The sequence below is a fragment of the Zootermopsis nevadensis genome, unplaced genomic scaffold, assembly GCF_977971745.1.
Source record: "Zootermopsis nevadensis isolate Lab colony 2312 unplaced genomic scaffold, Znev_1.0 Znev_ptg000017l, whole genome shotgun sequence".
NCBI classification, from domain to species: Eukaryota; Metazoa; Arthropoda; class Insecta; order Blattodea; family Termopsidae; genus Zootermopsis; species Zootermopsis nevadensis.
In genome coordinates, this window is record NW_028259149.1 from 2,575,721 (window position 1) to 2,589,251 (window position 13,531).

The 13,531-nt window shown below is 39.8% G+C and overlaps 1 protein-coding gene across 1 annotated transcript in view; it reads right to left on the reverse strand.

The window, feature by feature from the left end:
- Nucleotides 1-3,756: 3,756 nt before the first annotated feature.
- The window catches only part of LOC110835421 (knirps-related protein), a 31,495-nt gene continuing 21,720 nt past the window's right edge, over nt 3,757-13,531 (reverse strand). Inside the window, exon 3 of the mRNA XM_022075610.2 lies at nt 3,757-11,424. Coding sequence (XP_021931302.2) covers nt 10,231-11,424 — 1,194 coding nt within the window. The 3' untranslated portion in view covers nt 3,757-10,230. The remainder of the gene's footprint in view (nt 11,425-13,531) is intronic.

A 13,531-nucleotide genomic window follows, 5' to 3' on the forward strand; every position in this document is an offset into this window, starting at 1 on the left:
AGCTGCTCAAGGCAGACATCTATGTCTGGAATAAGTTACTTCACAATGACATGTAATGGTATTTCCGCATTACATTCATTAGCGATTTTTCTGTTCCTTTCCTTGGGGCTTCATGCAGATCTGTTGAAAAATGGTGCCCTAAGGCCCAATCCAGATGCTGTCATTTCAGTAATTTAATCTTATTTTAATTTCTGTAAGTTATTACTTCCGTCAGAACCAAAACTGCCTTACCCACAGACAGTCAGTCCTACAGGAAAATAATTGTTACGTTTAATAACCAAATATGAAATATAATTGTACAGTATAGATCAAAACTATTGACTGCGCATTATTTATCTCATATAAAGAGATACTGCCATGTGTATTAATATAAAGTTTATAGGATTATTATATTTCTGTGAGAAGTTATACTCATATTAAAACTGAAGAAAATATTTACAGTCGTACAATTCGGAATTTTTGTTTTCGTGTATTTCATCTAAAAGCCGATCATTTTCCTATGTTACATCTACAAAACGAAGGATTAAATTGCCTGTCTTTATCTGTGGATGTGAAAACTGTCTTCACATTTTGAAGGAAGAATTACTGATTTTGAAATGTTATCATCAGCCGACACTTGTCTATTACGTTGACAGATTTATATGGTCTATTTCACTTGTTGACCTAAAATGGCTGTGTTACATAATTGACACTGGGACGCCATGCAATTAAGGACTAGAGCACCACACCTCTGGCGTGTCCTGTATGAATATTCATGGCTCATAACACGCTTTAATGGCTCAGAGTCAGCGTGCCATGGCCACCACCTTCCTCGACAGCTCGTACCTTCATCCCTGCACACCGCGGCCATACAGAGCGCCCAATTGGTGCACTAGAACTAGGCGTACTAGCCAACTTCATGGAGTGAAGTCCTTCTGACAAACTAGGCGGCTTACCGAACCCGAAGGTTCATCGCCGAATTAACCAAAACCTTCCACCGGACCCTGTCCTGGGCCAACAAAATCCTGTCTCTTTCAACTCCTGTCTCCCATAGCATTCTGTTTTCAAACAAGCTCGCTTTGTGTTCCTTCCTTAAAACGAGAGGCTAATTTTGACACAGGTACGGAACGGCAGGTTAAAATGTAACGAGCTAATTGCTTACTTAATTACTAATTCCTTACTGCCTCCATTATTACGGCATTGACTCATCACTCACTGCGGTTATGATGGAAGCAGTGAACACCTCCGAAACGTCTGTAACCTTCTGCCAGACTACACGACCAAACATTCCAGAACACAGTGATCTTAACATACGCCCTTGTTGCATGTCATACGTACCGCTTCAACATTCCTGTGTTCTGAGTTGTGTTGTGCTACAGAAATGGCGGCTAAACAACTCGAAACATGTAAAAGAATTACTTAACACGTACAGCATCCCTTGCGTCATCAACAGCTGTACGCATCATCACTTGATCTATCAGAGGAACGATTGGATGACGAGGAAAGATTCGAACAATACATAAGTAATTAATTAATTGTATTGTTTGCTAAAAGATGGCTCTGCTGACTAGGCAAAATAGCTATGGACATAATAGGAGTAAACTATAGACCGAACCTATTTAAAATGCTTTATGAATTTAAAGCATCTCAGTTATGTCTTGTGTGCGCGAAATGAGCCGACAGAGAGCAGGTCTGTGTCGTCTTATTGGGCACTTGACACAGTTCAGATCTGTTGTGCAAATAGTTAGCGTGCGCCATTAACAAGTAAGCGGTCAAGTATTCGTTTCTCGTCTGCAAATAAAAGATAGTTCAGAATTTCCACCGTGCTCGAGGCTTTAGGAGTGCACGTAGCAGTCTTGTGGGCTTCTAGTTCTAGATCCCTCACCCCGAAAGAAGCCGAAATTTTCGTTTAATGTGATTATACTATATGACATTAATACGAAAATCCATTAATATTAATCTCTTTTAGACTAACCCGTAGAACAGACTGCTTCTTGATGATCTGATAGTCGCTCGTCTGGTCAAGGAATTCCCTGTCTTTCATGGAACCCATTGGTTTATTGTGACCATCACTAGAAACCGCCACTGGACACTGTACTGAGCCGTACACATGTAAAGCTTTTGAAATTGTGTCTGACAAATTTATTGTAGCAGAAATCTGTGCCAGTGAAAATTATAGAGACGTCTAAATTGTAGAATCATTGGTTTATAGTTCGTGTTATTCTCTCCAGCATAAGCTGAAACATTTTGAGGGAAATGGAGAACACAAATTCCTCTTTGGCTGAAGGAGTCGGCTCACGAAGTGTTTCCACCCGCTTCGCCATAACACACGTCTGTCTGTCGACCCAGGAACCTGAAGAGGATTCCGAAGTGAGCAGCGCGTTTGTAAAACTTGTTCTCAGTGAAACAGGAGAAGACGTCGGTCATCTTAAGCGAGATATGTCGTTCGTAGCCCGGAATGACTTCACAAACGACCACTGCTCATGTACCTCTGAAAGCCATGACTTCCCTCCTCTTGGGTATCGCATGAGGTCACGTGACAAGGTTCCAGGACAGTCGCCTTCACTCATGGGTGACATAAAATGCAGGACACCGATAACCTTTGCAATCAGGTGCAAAATATTTGTTCCCCGCTGTTGTATGCCTCAACCAATCACAAACCGTCAAACATAATTATTGAATTTGATTGGTTCACTCCTTGGTTATGTAGCTATGCTGTATCAGCGGATGTGTTGACGTAAAGGAAAATGAAATGAGGATAAAAATGGGCTCACAAGGGATCTAGAAGGAGGAGGTAGAGATTTCTGGATTAAATTCCTGTTTCAAACTGAGTTCTATTTCATGTGTAGATATTGAATTGAAATACTCATTGGTCTACATGGGCCCATCAGTCTGAATCATAACGAAGTTCACCATATTTAGTGCATGTATGCATTATCTACTGTAGGCCACATGCCATTCAAAGCTAGTGAACAGACAGGCAATCACCTTTGCTTTACGCGTGCAAAGAATGCAAATTCAGAACACGTTTCAAGATAGCAATGGCATTTGTTACATGCCAGTAAATTACCCGTAAAGAATGACGGGAAAATTTAAAGTAGTAAACACACATAAATATCACGCTATAAGGCCAAAAATCCATTAACTGCCTTACCATGCCAAGTTTTATAACAACACGTACATAATAAATATTATCCCACGAGGTCCGAAATTCCTTAACGACAAGCGATTATGCCATCCTTCGCATGCACCGCCAACAATTAGAAGGCCGTACCTCCACGCCCTCTATACGTTTTAAACCTCTGAAGCACAAAGACAGAGATAATTAGAAATTAAAACAAGAACATAGGAATGACTCAATTGAATTACGAAGTCCAGGTACATAAAAATAAAGTCAGTCCGTACCGCGTAGAAAACACTACTCTTCACAATTACGAAGATCAACTGATTAACGCTGTTTAATCTGAAAATCATACGCACTGTTTGAACAAGAAGGAAAGCTAGGTATTAAATATGCACCAATAGAAACTTAAGGATAGTATGCCATGCTTATATGCTAAATAAGAGAGCTGTATAACTTGTTACACACTGTACATTGCGTGGAAGGCTGTTGTGAGCGGTATGAGGTTGTGTACAAGCAAAGAAATTACTTACCGATGTGCGAAGCCTTGACCCTTTAAAGCATTACGCACTCTTAGTTGTCTGAACATGAGCGAATCTACGAGTAGAATGTGGCACGTCGGTTGGCTTATGGTGAGAAACATGTAAAAGTGTTAATGCATATTTCAAACATATGTTTATTACACGTTCATATATTTTTTGTACAGTGAGTTTTATTTATTGTCATCTTAATTGAAAATAATATTTACCACGTTTGACTATAACAAATATATATATATATATATGATCACACTCTTTAAATTAATACACGTGTGACATGCGATCGATTGCAGTGACATTATCATGTCTTACAATAATGTTTAACTTCGTCACGAATACGTAATATAAACTGGCCTTAGTCCCAACCCCAGCACACTCAGATTCAAAAGAAATGGTCCCAGGTCGCACTGCTTCAAACATATTGGTGCAAAAATGCCTAACTAACATACTCGAGAAAAGCTAATAGTCGCTCTGTGGGATGCCCAGACTTTATTACCGTGTTAACAATAGCTCCTGAGCCAAATAAATCCCGCTCACACAATCCGTTTTAATATTATCCTCCCATTAACGCATACGTCTTCTACGTGTCTTTTTCCTTTCAGCCTTTCTGACCATTATTTACTTCTTGCATTCCTCACCTCTCCTATTCGTGCTACATAACTCGCCCATATAATCATTGATATCCATTTTATCTCGGAGGGGAAACTGTCTGTAAAACTCTTAGATTAGGTCCTCAGGGCGGTTAATATGTCAAAGTTGTTCTTCATCTGAGGATGGAGACAGTATGTTCCTCCGAAACGCTATATGCCTAAGACTCCACACACTCCTGTCAGTTTATCCTTCTAAGGTCAAAATATTTTCCTTAACACCTTCTTTTCAAACGCCTTAAATTGCTTATTGTCTTCTTCAGCAATTTTGTAAAATGTACATTTTTATATACCAGACGAGAGCAAAGTAGTCTAAAACCTAACTTTGAATTGTATTGTACTTCGGTGTTGTACTTCATCCGCACTGATAATCCTGCAATATCCTACACACGAAGCGTACATCCTAAATCCTATGCACACCGATGAAAGATTATCGCTTTCAGTGTCAAAGCTGCCGAAAGTCGAGGTAATTGACTTGGTGGTTGGTTAAAAGATGTAGTTCGAAAATACGGAAATTTTGTAACTTGATTCAGAAGACCAGAAAGGAAGACTCCAGTTCTTAAATCCATTAATAATTGCGAGGTTGATTTAAAATCGGTCTTAAAACAGTAGGTTATGAGGGTGTGGACTCTGGATTCAGCTGGCTCATGTCCATATAAATCAACGAATTCCATCGAATAATTATTAACAATATTTTCAATAAATTCCCCGTTTTTTGTGGAACTACTTAGCGCGAGCGGACATAGAGGCAGGAAGCGATAAAACGCTGACACCCCCCCCCCAATTTACCAGAAGCCAGGGAAATTCCCGACAGAACTAATCAGGCGATGAACTTTTTTCCCACAGCAGAAAAGCAGGTCATCCGGAGGAAACTAGCAAGTGCACAGTGTCATTAGAGCCATAATCGTACAACTACTTAGGCTAATTAACGTATGCATGAACGAAACTTGTGGCAGGGCGAGTGAACTTAAGAGCATTCAGAATTTTGCGGCCTGCTTGTTTCAGAAGTAGCTATAAATCATTTGAAAATTAATTCCAGGGACACGATACGAAATACAGCAAATCAGCATAAAACTAAAGATTTCTTTTGGGAGGGGGGATCACCCAGTAGGCATTTACCAATACGCTGTTAATTAAGCACGTCTTTAGAATATTGTCATGGTGATTAAGTGTGATATATAGTAATACAAATGGAAACTGATATGTCAGGAAAATTAAATTGTCGTCGTTAATGTACACTTCCGTTAAGTTGGATTGTTTGTTGACAAAAAATTATATTTCATTTCTTAAGTTCTAAGTAGCGTGCCGTATGATAATAATAGGAAACATAAAATTAATGTACGGGATGTCCCACTTAACGTAGGACCCAACATAACAGCTACCGCAGCAGTAGTGAGCGAACTGCCGGGATATGAGTAAGTCACAGCGCGGAACGTGGCCGTCGCATGGTAGAAGGGGGTGGGGGGTTCCGAGTTACGTGGGACACCCTGCACATTAATTGTTTTTCGCCTCGGCCGTCAGCCATTATGAAGCCTCATCTTTTGATTACTAATGCTCATCTGAGATAAAGTTTCATGAATGTTAACTCGCGTTATTCATATTCATCTTTCTTTCGGCGTTGTCAGAGCGTCGCTTATAGGGTAAGCTGAAATTGCATTTACCTTCCCTGGTGGTAAAGAAATGTCAAAATAATTTATTTTGATACAACATAACATAAAATCTTCCAATGCTCTTCCAAAGTAAAATTACATAAAATAAATTCTCCAATGCAAGAAAATAGCAGAAGTGGAAAATTTTGGGCTAGTAGTTTCAAGTCAAGGCGATATAAAATTTTCTTATACGTAGAATAAATAGTTGGTATAAACTATTTATGGTAACTACAAACAACTATAAAATAAAGGCTTATTTCTTATCTTACACAAATTTCTTGTTGCTTTTCAAAAATGCTTATATTTGTGATTGTTGGAAAATGTTCACATTTTCAAGATGTCTGTTCATAAAGTGTTCTTTGTTTACCGGTATTAAATTCTGCCCGCTCAATCAATGCCAGTACTGCATCTGTACCAGTTTTCATTTGCTGTACATTATACAGTAAAACCCCTCTAGTTGGACACCCCTCTATATTGGACACTTTTAATTGGAACCGGCGAATATCCTATAATTTTACATGTTCACAAAACCCTATATCTTGGACACCCCTTTATCCTGGAACTTGGTCACCTCTTTTGTTGTAAGTTGGACAGGTTCATGTACTTAGCTTCAATGCTTTTATGGGAAACGTTTACAGTTAGCATTTTGTTATTTTGAATTTCTGACTGATGAATGCCTTCTACCTGAGGATTAGCTTATGGTTGAAGGTGTGAGACATTGACCACATCATTTAGGAGAAATAAGTGACATCATATGTTGAGCTAATGCCGTAAGTACAATTTAAAAAATACACTCTGAACATTTAAAATTTCATTGAGGGTGGGGTGTAATGTGCAACCATGAGAGTGGGTTTCAAAAGATTATTATTATTATTATTGTCATTAATTCTTAATTCAAGCAAGCCTACAGTAGTTAGATTATGTAAGTAAATAGATTACATTGACAGTAAACTTAATGTATTGGTGCCCTTCCCTCTGAGCTTATCCATGCAAGTTTCATTTAGTGAAAACAAAATTTGTAAAAATTTAATTTACCCTTTTCATTTTTCTTATCAGTAATTTCCTTTTCGAGAAGGGCTCCATAATACTCTACAATTACGACATTGTCATTACACGACAATTTGAAAGGATGATTTCCCCTTTCCATCTATCATGGACACTTCTGTAAGTTGGACACATTATCGTGGAACCGCAAGTGTCCAAGTTAGAGAGGTTTTACTGTAATAACATCGCAGAAGATGTGTACGAATGACCATCTAGTGTCATTTCAAAAGTGTCGATGAACATTTGTGTATGCATAAGCGCAGATTTAGCACAGCCTCTTAAAATGTCCACCACGTTACAATTGCTTTACACTCTTCTTAAGTGATTATAAACTTCAAGAAAATTAAGCACATGAAAATACCACAAATTTAATAGTTAAAAATAAATAGCTAAAAATTTTCATCCAACAACAACAACAAGAAAGTAATTTCAATATAAATACTGGCCACGTTATTGAAATACCTATTTTTTGCAGTGGAAACACTTAATTGATTAACTTGCTCTTAAGTCAAATTCCTGCAATTACTAAAATCACAAACAACAAATTAATATGTTACATTTATGAAATTATGTAATAATTCAGATTAATCTGAAACAGAGCAATAAATAATCAACTCATCTCTGCTTCCTGGAAAATGAGACAAGAACAGTACGAGATTTATATACAATTGCTACACTACTTTATCTATTAGAATAAACTTAGCCTATGAATATATTTAACTCTAGGACTTTATAAAGATGACATTGACTGGTAACATTCAGCACAACAGAACATTGATAAAAATGTCATGGCCCATTTAAAAGAGGACTCCTTTCAGTCTTAAAATCAATCCATAAAATTCAGTACTCCGTTTTTTCTTAAATTACCGTAACAATGGGGCTCCTTTTCCATTTAAGCACTAAAATAGTCAGATTGCACACTTTGAGTCCTGATCTCGAACCTCGGTCCTTCCTCGCGAACAAACTGAGTGATACGAAGTCTCTTCAAATAGCAGGGTAGCACATTTATTGAAATTATTTAACTTTGTTTATGTAAGTGCTTTGACTGACTGACCTTAATATATTTAACGTGATGTTAAAAGGGGTTTAAAAAGATTTGTTCTTTTCGTATTTGTTGCTGACGAAGAGTAATTATTTTGTCTTGAAAACAGACCGTACGACATTGTTTAAAATAAATGCAAAATTATGGGATTTTAGGTTCTGACTGTGGTGAGTCCGAAGACAGATGTCTTCTGGATTGTAGCTCCGTGTAGTCTGGTTGAAGTTTACCGACGTTTCAGAGGTCCTTATTGCCTTTCCAACAGACTTCATGGTGATACAACTCAGAAGACAGCCATCTTGTTTGAAATATTTTCCTTCTAGATGAAATGAAAGCAAGATTGTTGCAGTATTCTTGTCATGGCCAACTATGTTGCTCTGTTTTCTAAGTTAACTTGGCTGTTACAAGGAGAGGGAACGTGTTTCAACATATTTTCTTTATTATTAGCTATCCCTTTTTTTCGTCAAATGTTTTCTATACGATTTTATAATTTATCCATTCAAACATAAACATGTTTAAAGTGGATGTAGTTCACGAGGCAACCGTTCAAGTGTCGAGTCACGGGGTCTCTGAGAGTGGAAATCTCTTATTCTCACTATGGTGATATGGACCGGAGCTTGGCGCACGACTAAACAACTCGGTGGGTTGGGGGGGGGGGGGGGGCAGCATGCCACTGGGTGCAGCCAGCCAGATCCCCTGGTCACCACCGCTGAGCGCATGTTTTTTTTCTCCTGTCCCAAATGCCACTTAAATGTATCGAAATATATCGATATGTAACGGGTCGGCGTCTGTTGAATGAGCAGAGCGGAAACCGGAGAAGTATTTTGTCAGTAACGTAACTGAATATAAAAATTTTAACATTTAACGACCAGAGAAACAAGAGTGAGGGTGTTAATTCTTGTAGCAATGCGCACTTGTCTTTAGAATGACCCTGTACCTCGCGACAGAGCTTGTCGGTATTCTATTAGCGTAACTACAAAGTTTGCATACAGACAGACGCTTTATTAATCTTCCATTCAGTAAGGTTAAGTCTTGTTTCTATTGCCTTCACTGAGCTTCGAACAGCTACATCAAACAAGATGGAGGTTTACTTTTAAACTTATTTCATGACATACATTTCGTCTAACTTCCTGTATGTATCGATACGTTTCTATGTTTCACAAGTCACGTATTGGGTACATTTAAAACTCTACGTATAAGAAGACTTTATCATTTTAAGGCACATTAGAATTTTAAAAAAGTATGTATTGTATGTAGGTAAAGACCGTTATTTGATAAGACATGCGTTGACCTTTCTCTGAGTTTACCTTGTTATTAAAATACCAAGTCATGTGCAGCCCTCTGTCGGCATTTATACGCTTCTTTAAAGGAATCATCGCTCTGTTGGTCTTCAAGTAATTTATGTTATAAGACCGCATCTAAAGTTGTTCTTGTTTGTATTTCGACTTATTAAGGATCGCGTATAGTTCTTCAATTGTCGCACGTCATTGCCAACCTTTGAATTAGTACAAGAACATGTGTCGTATAATGGAAATGTAAGTTCATTTCACGAAGTGTAGTCAATTTTATTTACGGTAAAAGGAAGCTAATTTCAATGCAGTTCTGATTTCTATTTCGCTTTGAAACGCCGCTGCTGATTCAAGAGAATATAATCTTTAAGAGCAGACATACTAGCATTCACAATTTATGTTTATTTGCTTGCGTTGTTTTAAAATCATTGCTGAATTAAGGCAACAGTAAATTTTACGTCATTCTAAATGTATTCTCAGTTTCCTATGTGGTGTATGGCAGTGCAAACAGACGAAACTGGATTAAATTTGCAAGTGTCTAGCCTCCCCTAGATTATTGCCGAAGCTCTTCTAAAATAATATTTAAGGATTCAGTCCGTACCTCGAAGAAAACACAACACTGTTGAGAAACACGGTCGTAGAAGGTTTTTGTTCTAATTATAATTTCATATCCCCCTTACGAAGCGACTTTATTGTGATAAACAGATAAACGGGACCCTTTGTGACGAAAGCTTTAGAATTTTTTTTAAAAATAACGTCCAAATTTTAATAAATAATAACATAATTTAAAATTGATTGCGTTTAACTGGCCTTTTAATTTGTATCACGCCCCCTCTCCTGAACCGCTTGGCACAGATCGTCATGCTTTCTTAAATTTTATGCAGCAACATTGAACGAATTAAACGGTAAAGCCGGCCCTAGCATCATGCTCGAGTGGTGAGATCCATTGGCGCCGCCACATTTCGACTGTGGCGCTCCTTATGGTCACTATCCGTACTGTCGTACTCCACATCTTGTCCGTCGCCCTTAGCGGAGAGTTCTCCGCCGTCTTCCTCTTCCTGGTCGGACATGACGTCATCTACTAACCCCGCAGGCGAGGGCGACAGCCTGTAGTCGTGTTGGCAACCCTTCATTGACAGGTCCATAGGATTTTCCTGTTCGTGGTCCTCGTGGTGAGGCGATGCCAATATTCTGGACATTGTAAGGATCGTCCCCTTGTTGGTGCTGCGTGTCATGGTGGGCTGATGTTTGGGCGATGCTGCGGCTTCGGTTGTCTCCTCCTCGTCGTCGTCATCTTCGTCATCCTCGTCCTCCCGGCTGGTGCTGCCGCCGCTTGGCGATTGCTGGGATCGCAGGATGGCGTCGAGGAAGAATCTCTTGCTGTAAGCGTCTCCGTTCTTCTTGTTGTTGTTGTTGTTGTTGTTTTTCAGCACGCTCTGGTGGGATTTGGGCGGCTGCTGGTGGTACAGGAAGCTGCTGTGAGGGAACATAAACGCGCTGTGCTGAGAGGGTGGGAAAAACGTCGCAGGGTGGGGGAACGCGAACGGCAGTGGCACGAACATGTCCTTGGTGTTTGAACCGGGCCGCTGCTCTGCGGGACACTTGGTGTTGTTGTTGTTGTTAAGGAAGAGTCCTCCCCCAGCCAGAAGACGCGTTTCGCTCACCTCCACCGATGTATCCGAATTGTGCGACTCCGGCGAGCTGATGGAAGGCGACGTTGAATTCTTGTACTCGTCCAGACCGAGCATTAGAAGGTCTTCCTTGGTGCGGACTTGGAGGGCCTGATGTTGCGACATGGCTGTGGCCAGCTGATGATGCAGACGGGGGTCCATATGCTGGGCCCGTTGCCCTAGAACGCTGAGAGCGGGTGGTGGGGTCCTCTGTTGCCTGTAGTGCTGTGACGCTGCTTGTTGCTGTTCCTGAAGAAGGCAGTGTATCTTGAACCAGTTGGAACGCCGTCCGTACCGGGAACCACTCTTGGACATTCCAGCAAGCAAACACTTCTTCAGCCGACACGCCTTGCACGACGTCCGATTCTTCTTGTTGATGACACATTCGCCGTTGTTCTTGCACTCCGAGATGGAGTTGAGATTGTTGTAGGACCGTCCGAAGAATGACTGAAATTAAGAAGGAAGAAGTTGTTTCGAAGTCAGATCACTTGGGGGTGTTGCGCTGTGTACTCCGGTAGATATTAACCGACGTTTCAGACGCCTTTACTGCGCCATCATCTGGGCGTTGGTCAATTTCTTCCGGACTACAAGGCTCAGCATCCCTGAAGATATTTATATTTTTTTTACTGTTGTACTAACCTGAAATTTCACCTCAAAGCACTCTGTGTGACTCTGTGGGCTGCTGATTTTTTTTAAAACTGAAATGTCTATCTCCCAATATTACACCAATGCTCGTCTGTATGTTATTTAATAGAGCAGTCTGAAGTCAACTGAAACGCAACGCCAGATGTTGAGAGCAGATACGTGACTATGTTTAAATACAGTATAGTTATGTACGTGTCTTCAAATATTGTTGCCCTCACGTCTTCAGAAATCACAGATAACGTCTTGCGCTGATAGTGTTTGTGTCAAAATCAAAAATAATCAAACAAAATGTCATAAGACACGCATTACTTGTCACCAAATCAGAACAAAATTTACATTTCAATATGTCGTATAAGAAGAATAATAATATATTTTTTCATTCAGTAAGGGAGGAGTAAAGATTAATCTGATCTTTCATTTTTATATAGCGAAGAAGGTAAATTCTTATATGCCCGAGTACGCTGGTAGATGCAGCAGTACCAACATCTAAATATTTATCCACCTGACCTAACTGATGTCGTAATAATGACGTATTGCATGAGCCGACTTTCTTGCTTGTGGTAACAGAATCTCAACCGAAACAAAGCATAATTCTCGTTCTCTGAATTTCTCTTTCATTTTCAATAAATGCGTTACCTTCCTCGCCATTTTAAAGGAATTACAAGAGGTAAAGACTTTTTTATTAATTTGCATATCATAAAAATAAATACCGAAAAGTGAAAACTAATAGCTTGTGAATATTATCACCAACATCAAATGCTTCCATATTCTAACAATGCCCTGTTTTCCCGTCTGATGAGCACGGTTAATTGTCTGACATTACACACTTGGCCGACAGAGCTCAGCACATGGCAAGGGAAAGTGCTAACTGAATTACAAACAAAGAACCACAGCCTTCTTGTAGTGAATTTACAAAGTACAGCACGTGACCCAACCGGAACACAGCGGTAAATAAAAGTGAACTATTATTATACGTAATACTTCCGACCCAGTGAACTAAATGCTAAGTTAACCCTGAAACAGCGCATCAAGGGAAGAAGCGGTTTCATAATTTCATCTGTTCGAAGACGGGTAACGATAAAAAATGACGACAACTTCAGTTACGGTACTTACAAAAAAACCATCAAAAACTTCTTTCGTACAAAGCCTTTGCAGAGGTGACAAATATCGTTACACTTATTGAATATGAAAGAGAAATTTACATTATTCAGTTTTGTACCGATTGTTTGTGTTAAAACAAAAACCAGATATCTGCGGCTGCGAGTCTGTTTTGTTTAAGATCGATTGTCACGCTCCGGTTCGCAGATTTTTGTGGTCGATGTTGTAACTAACACACACACTGCCCCCTTCCATCTCGACTTGCGTAACAGATTTCGACTTCAATCTCATTGTTGCATGAATTCAAACTCTGCTGAGCATATTATAGGGTTCTGCGTCAGTTGCTGACGTCATGGCCGGCGCATCACAGGATCTTGGCCAACATTAGGTTACCTCAGAAGTACTATCAGGTCAGACGTAAGATTATAGCTGTCCCTGGGCCTAAACCCCATGTCCACCCACTGAAATGCACCTATCGATGAGTTTCAATGGTTTCGGGGGGACTTTGGCTTCAATCTAGGTCCGGACACCCAACGAGGGATCTTGTGGGATTCATTAAACCACTCAAGAAATTTATGAAATTTTGCTTTTGTTCTTTGCAACGTGCATTTAGAACTAGATCGTAGCACTTCAATGTCTACCTCATGACTTCCTTCATCCGTCACTTTGTTATGACCGCTCGTAGGATATTCAGCAGTACAATTCTAATGTCGTGCAGACTAGCACAGCCTCCACATCAAATTTCATCCAAATCCGTCCAATGGTTCTCGAGTTGAATCGACTGTACAGACGGACGGACGGGCACGACCGG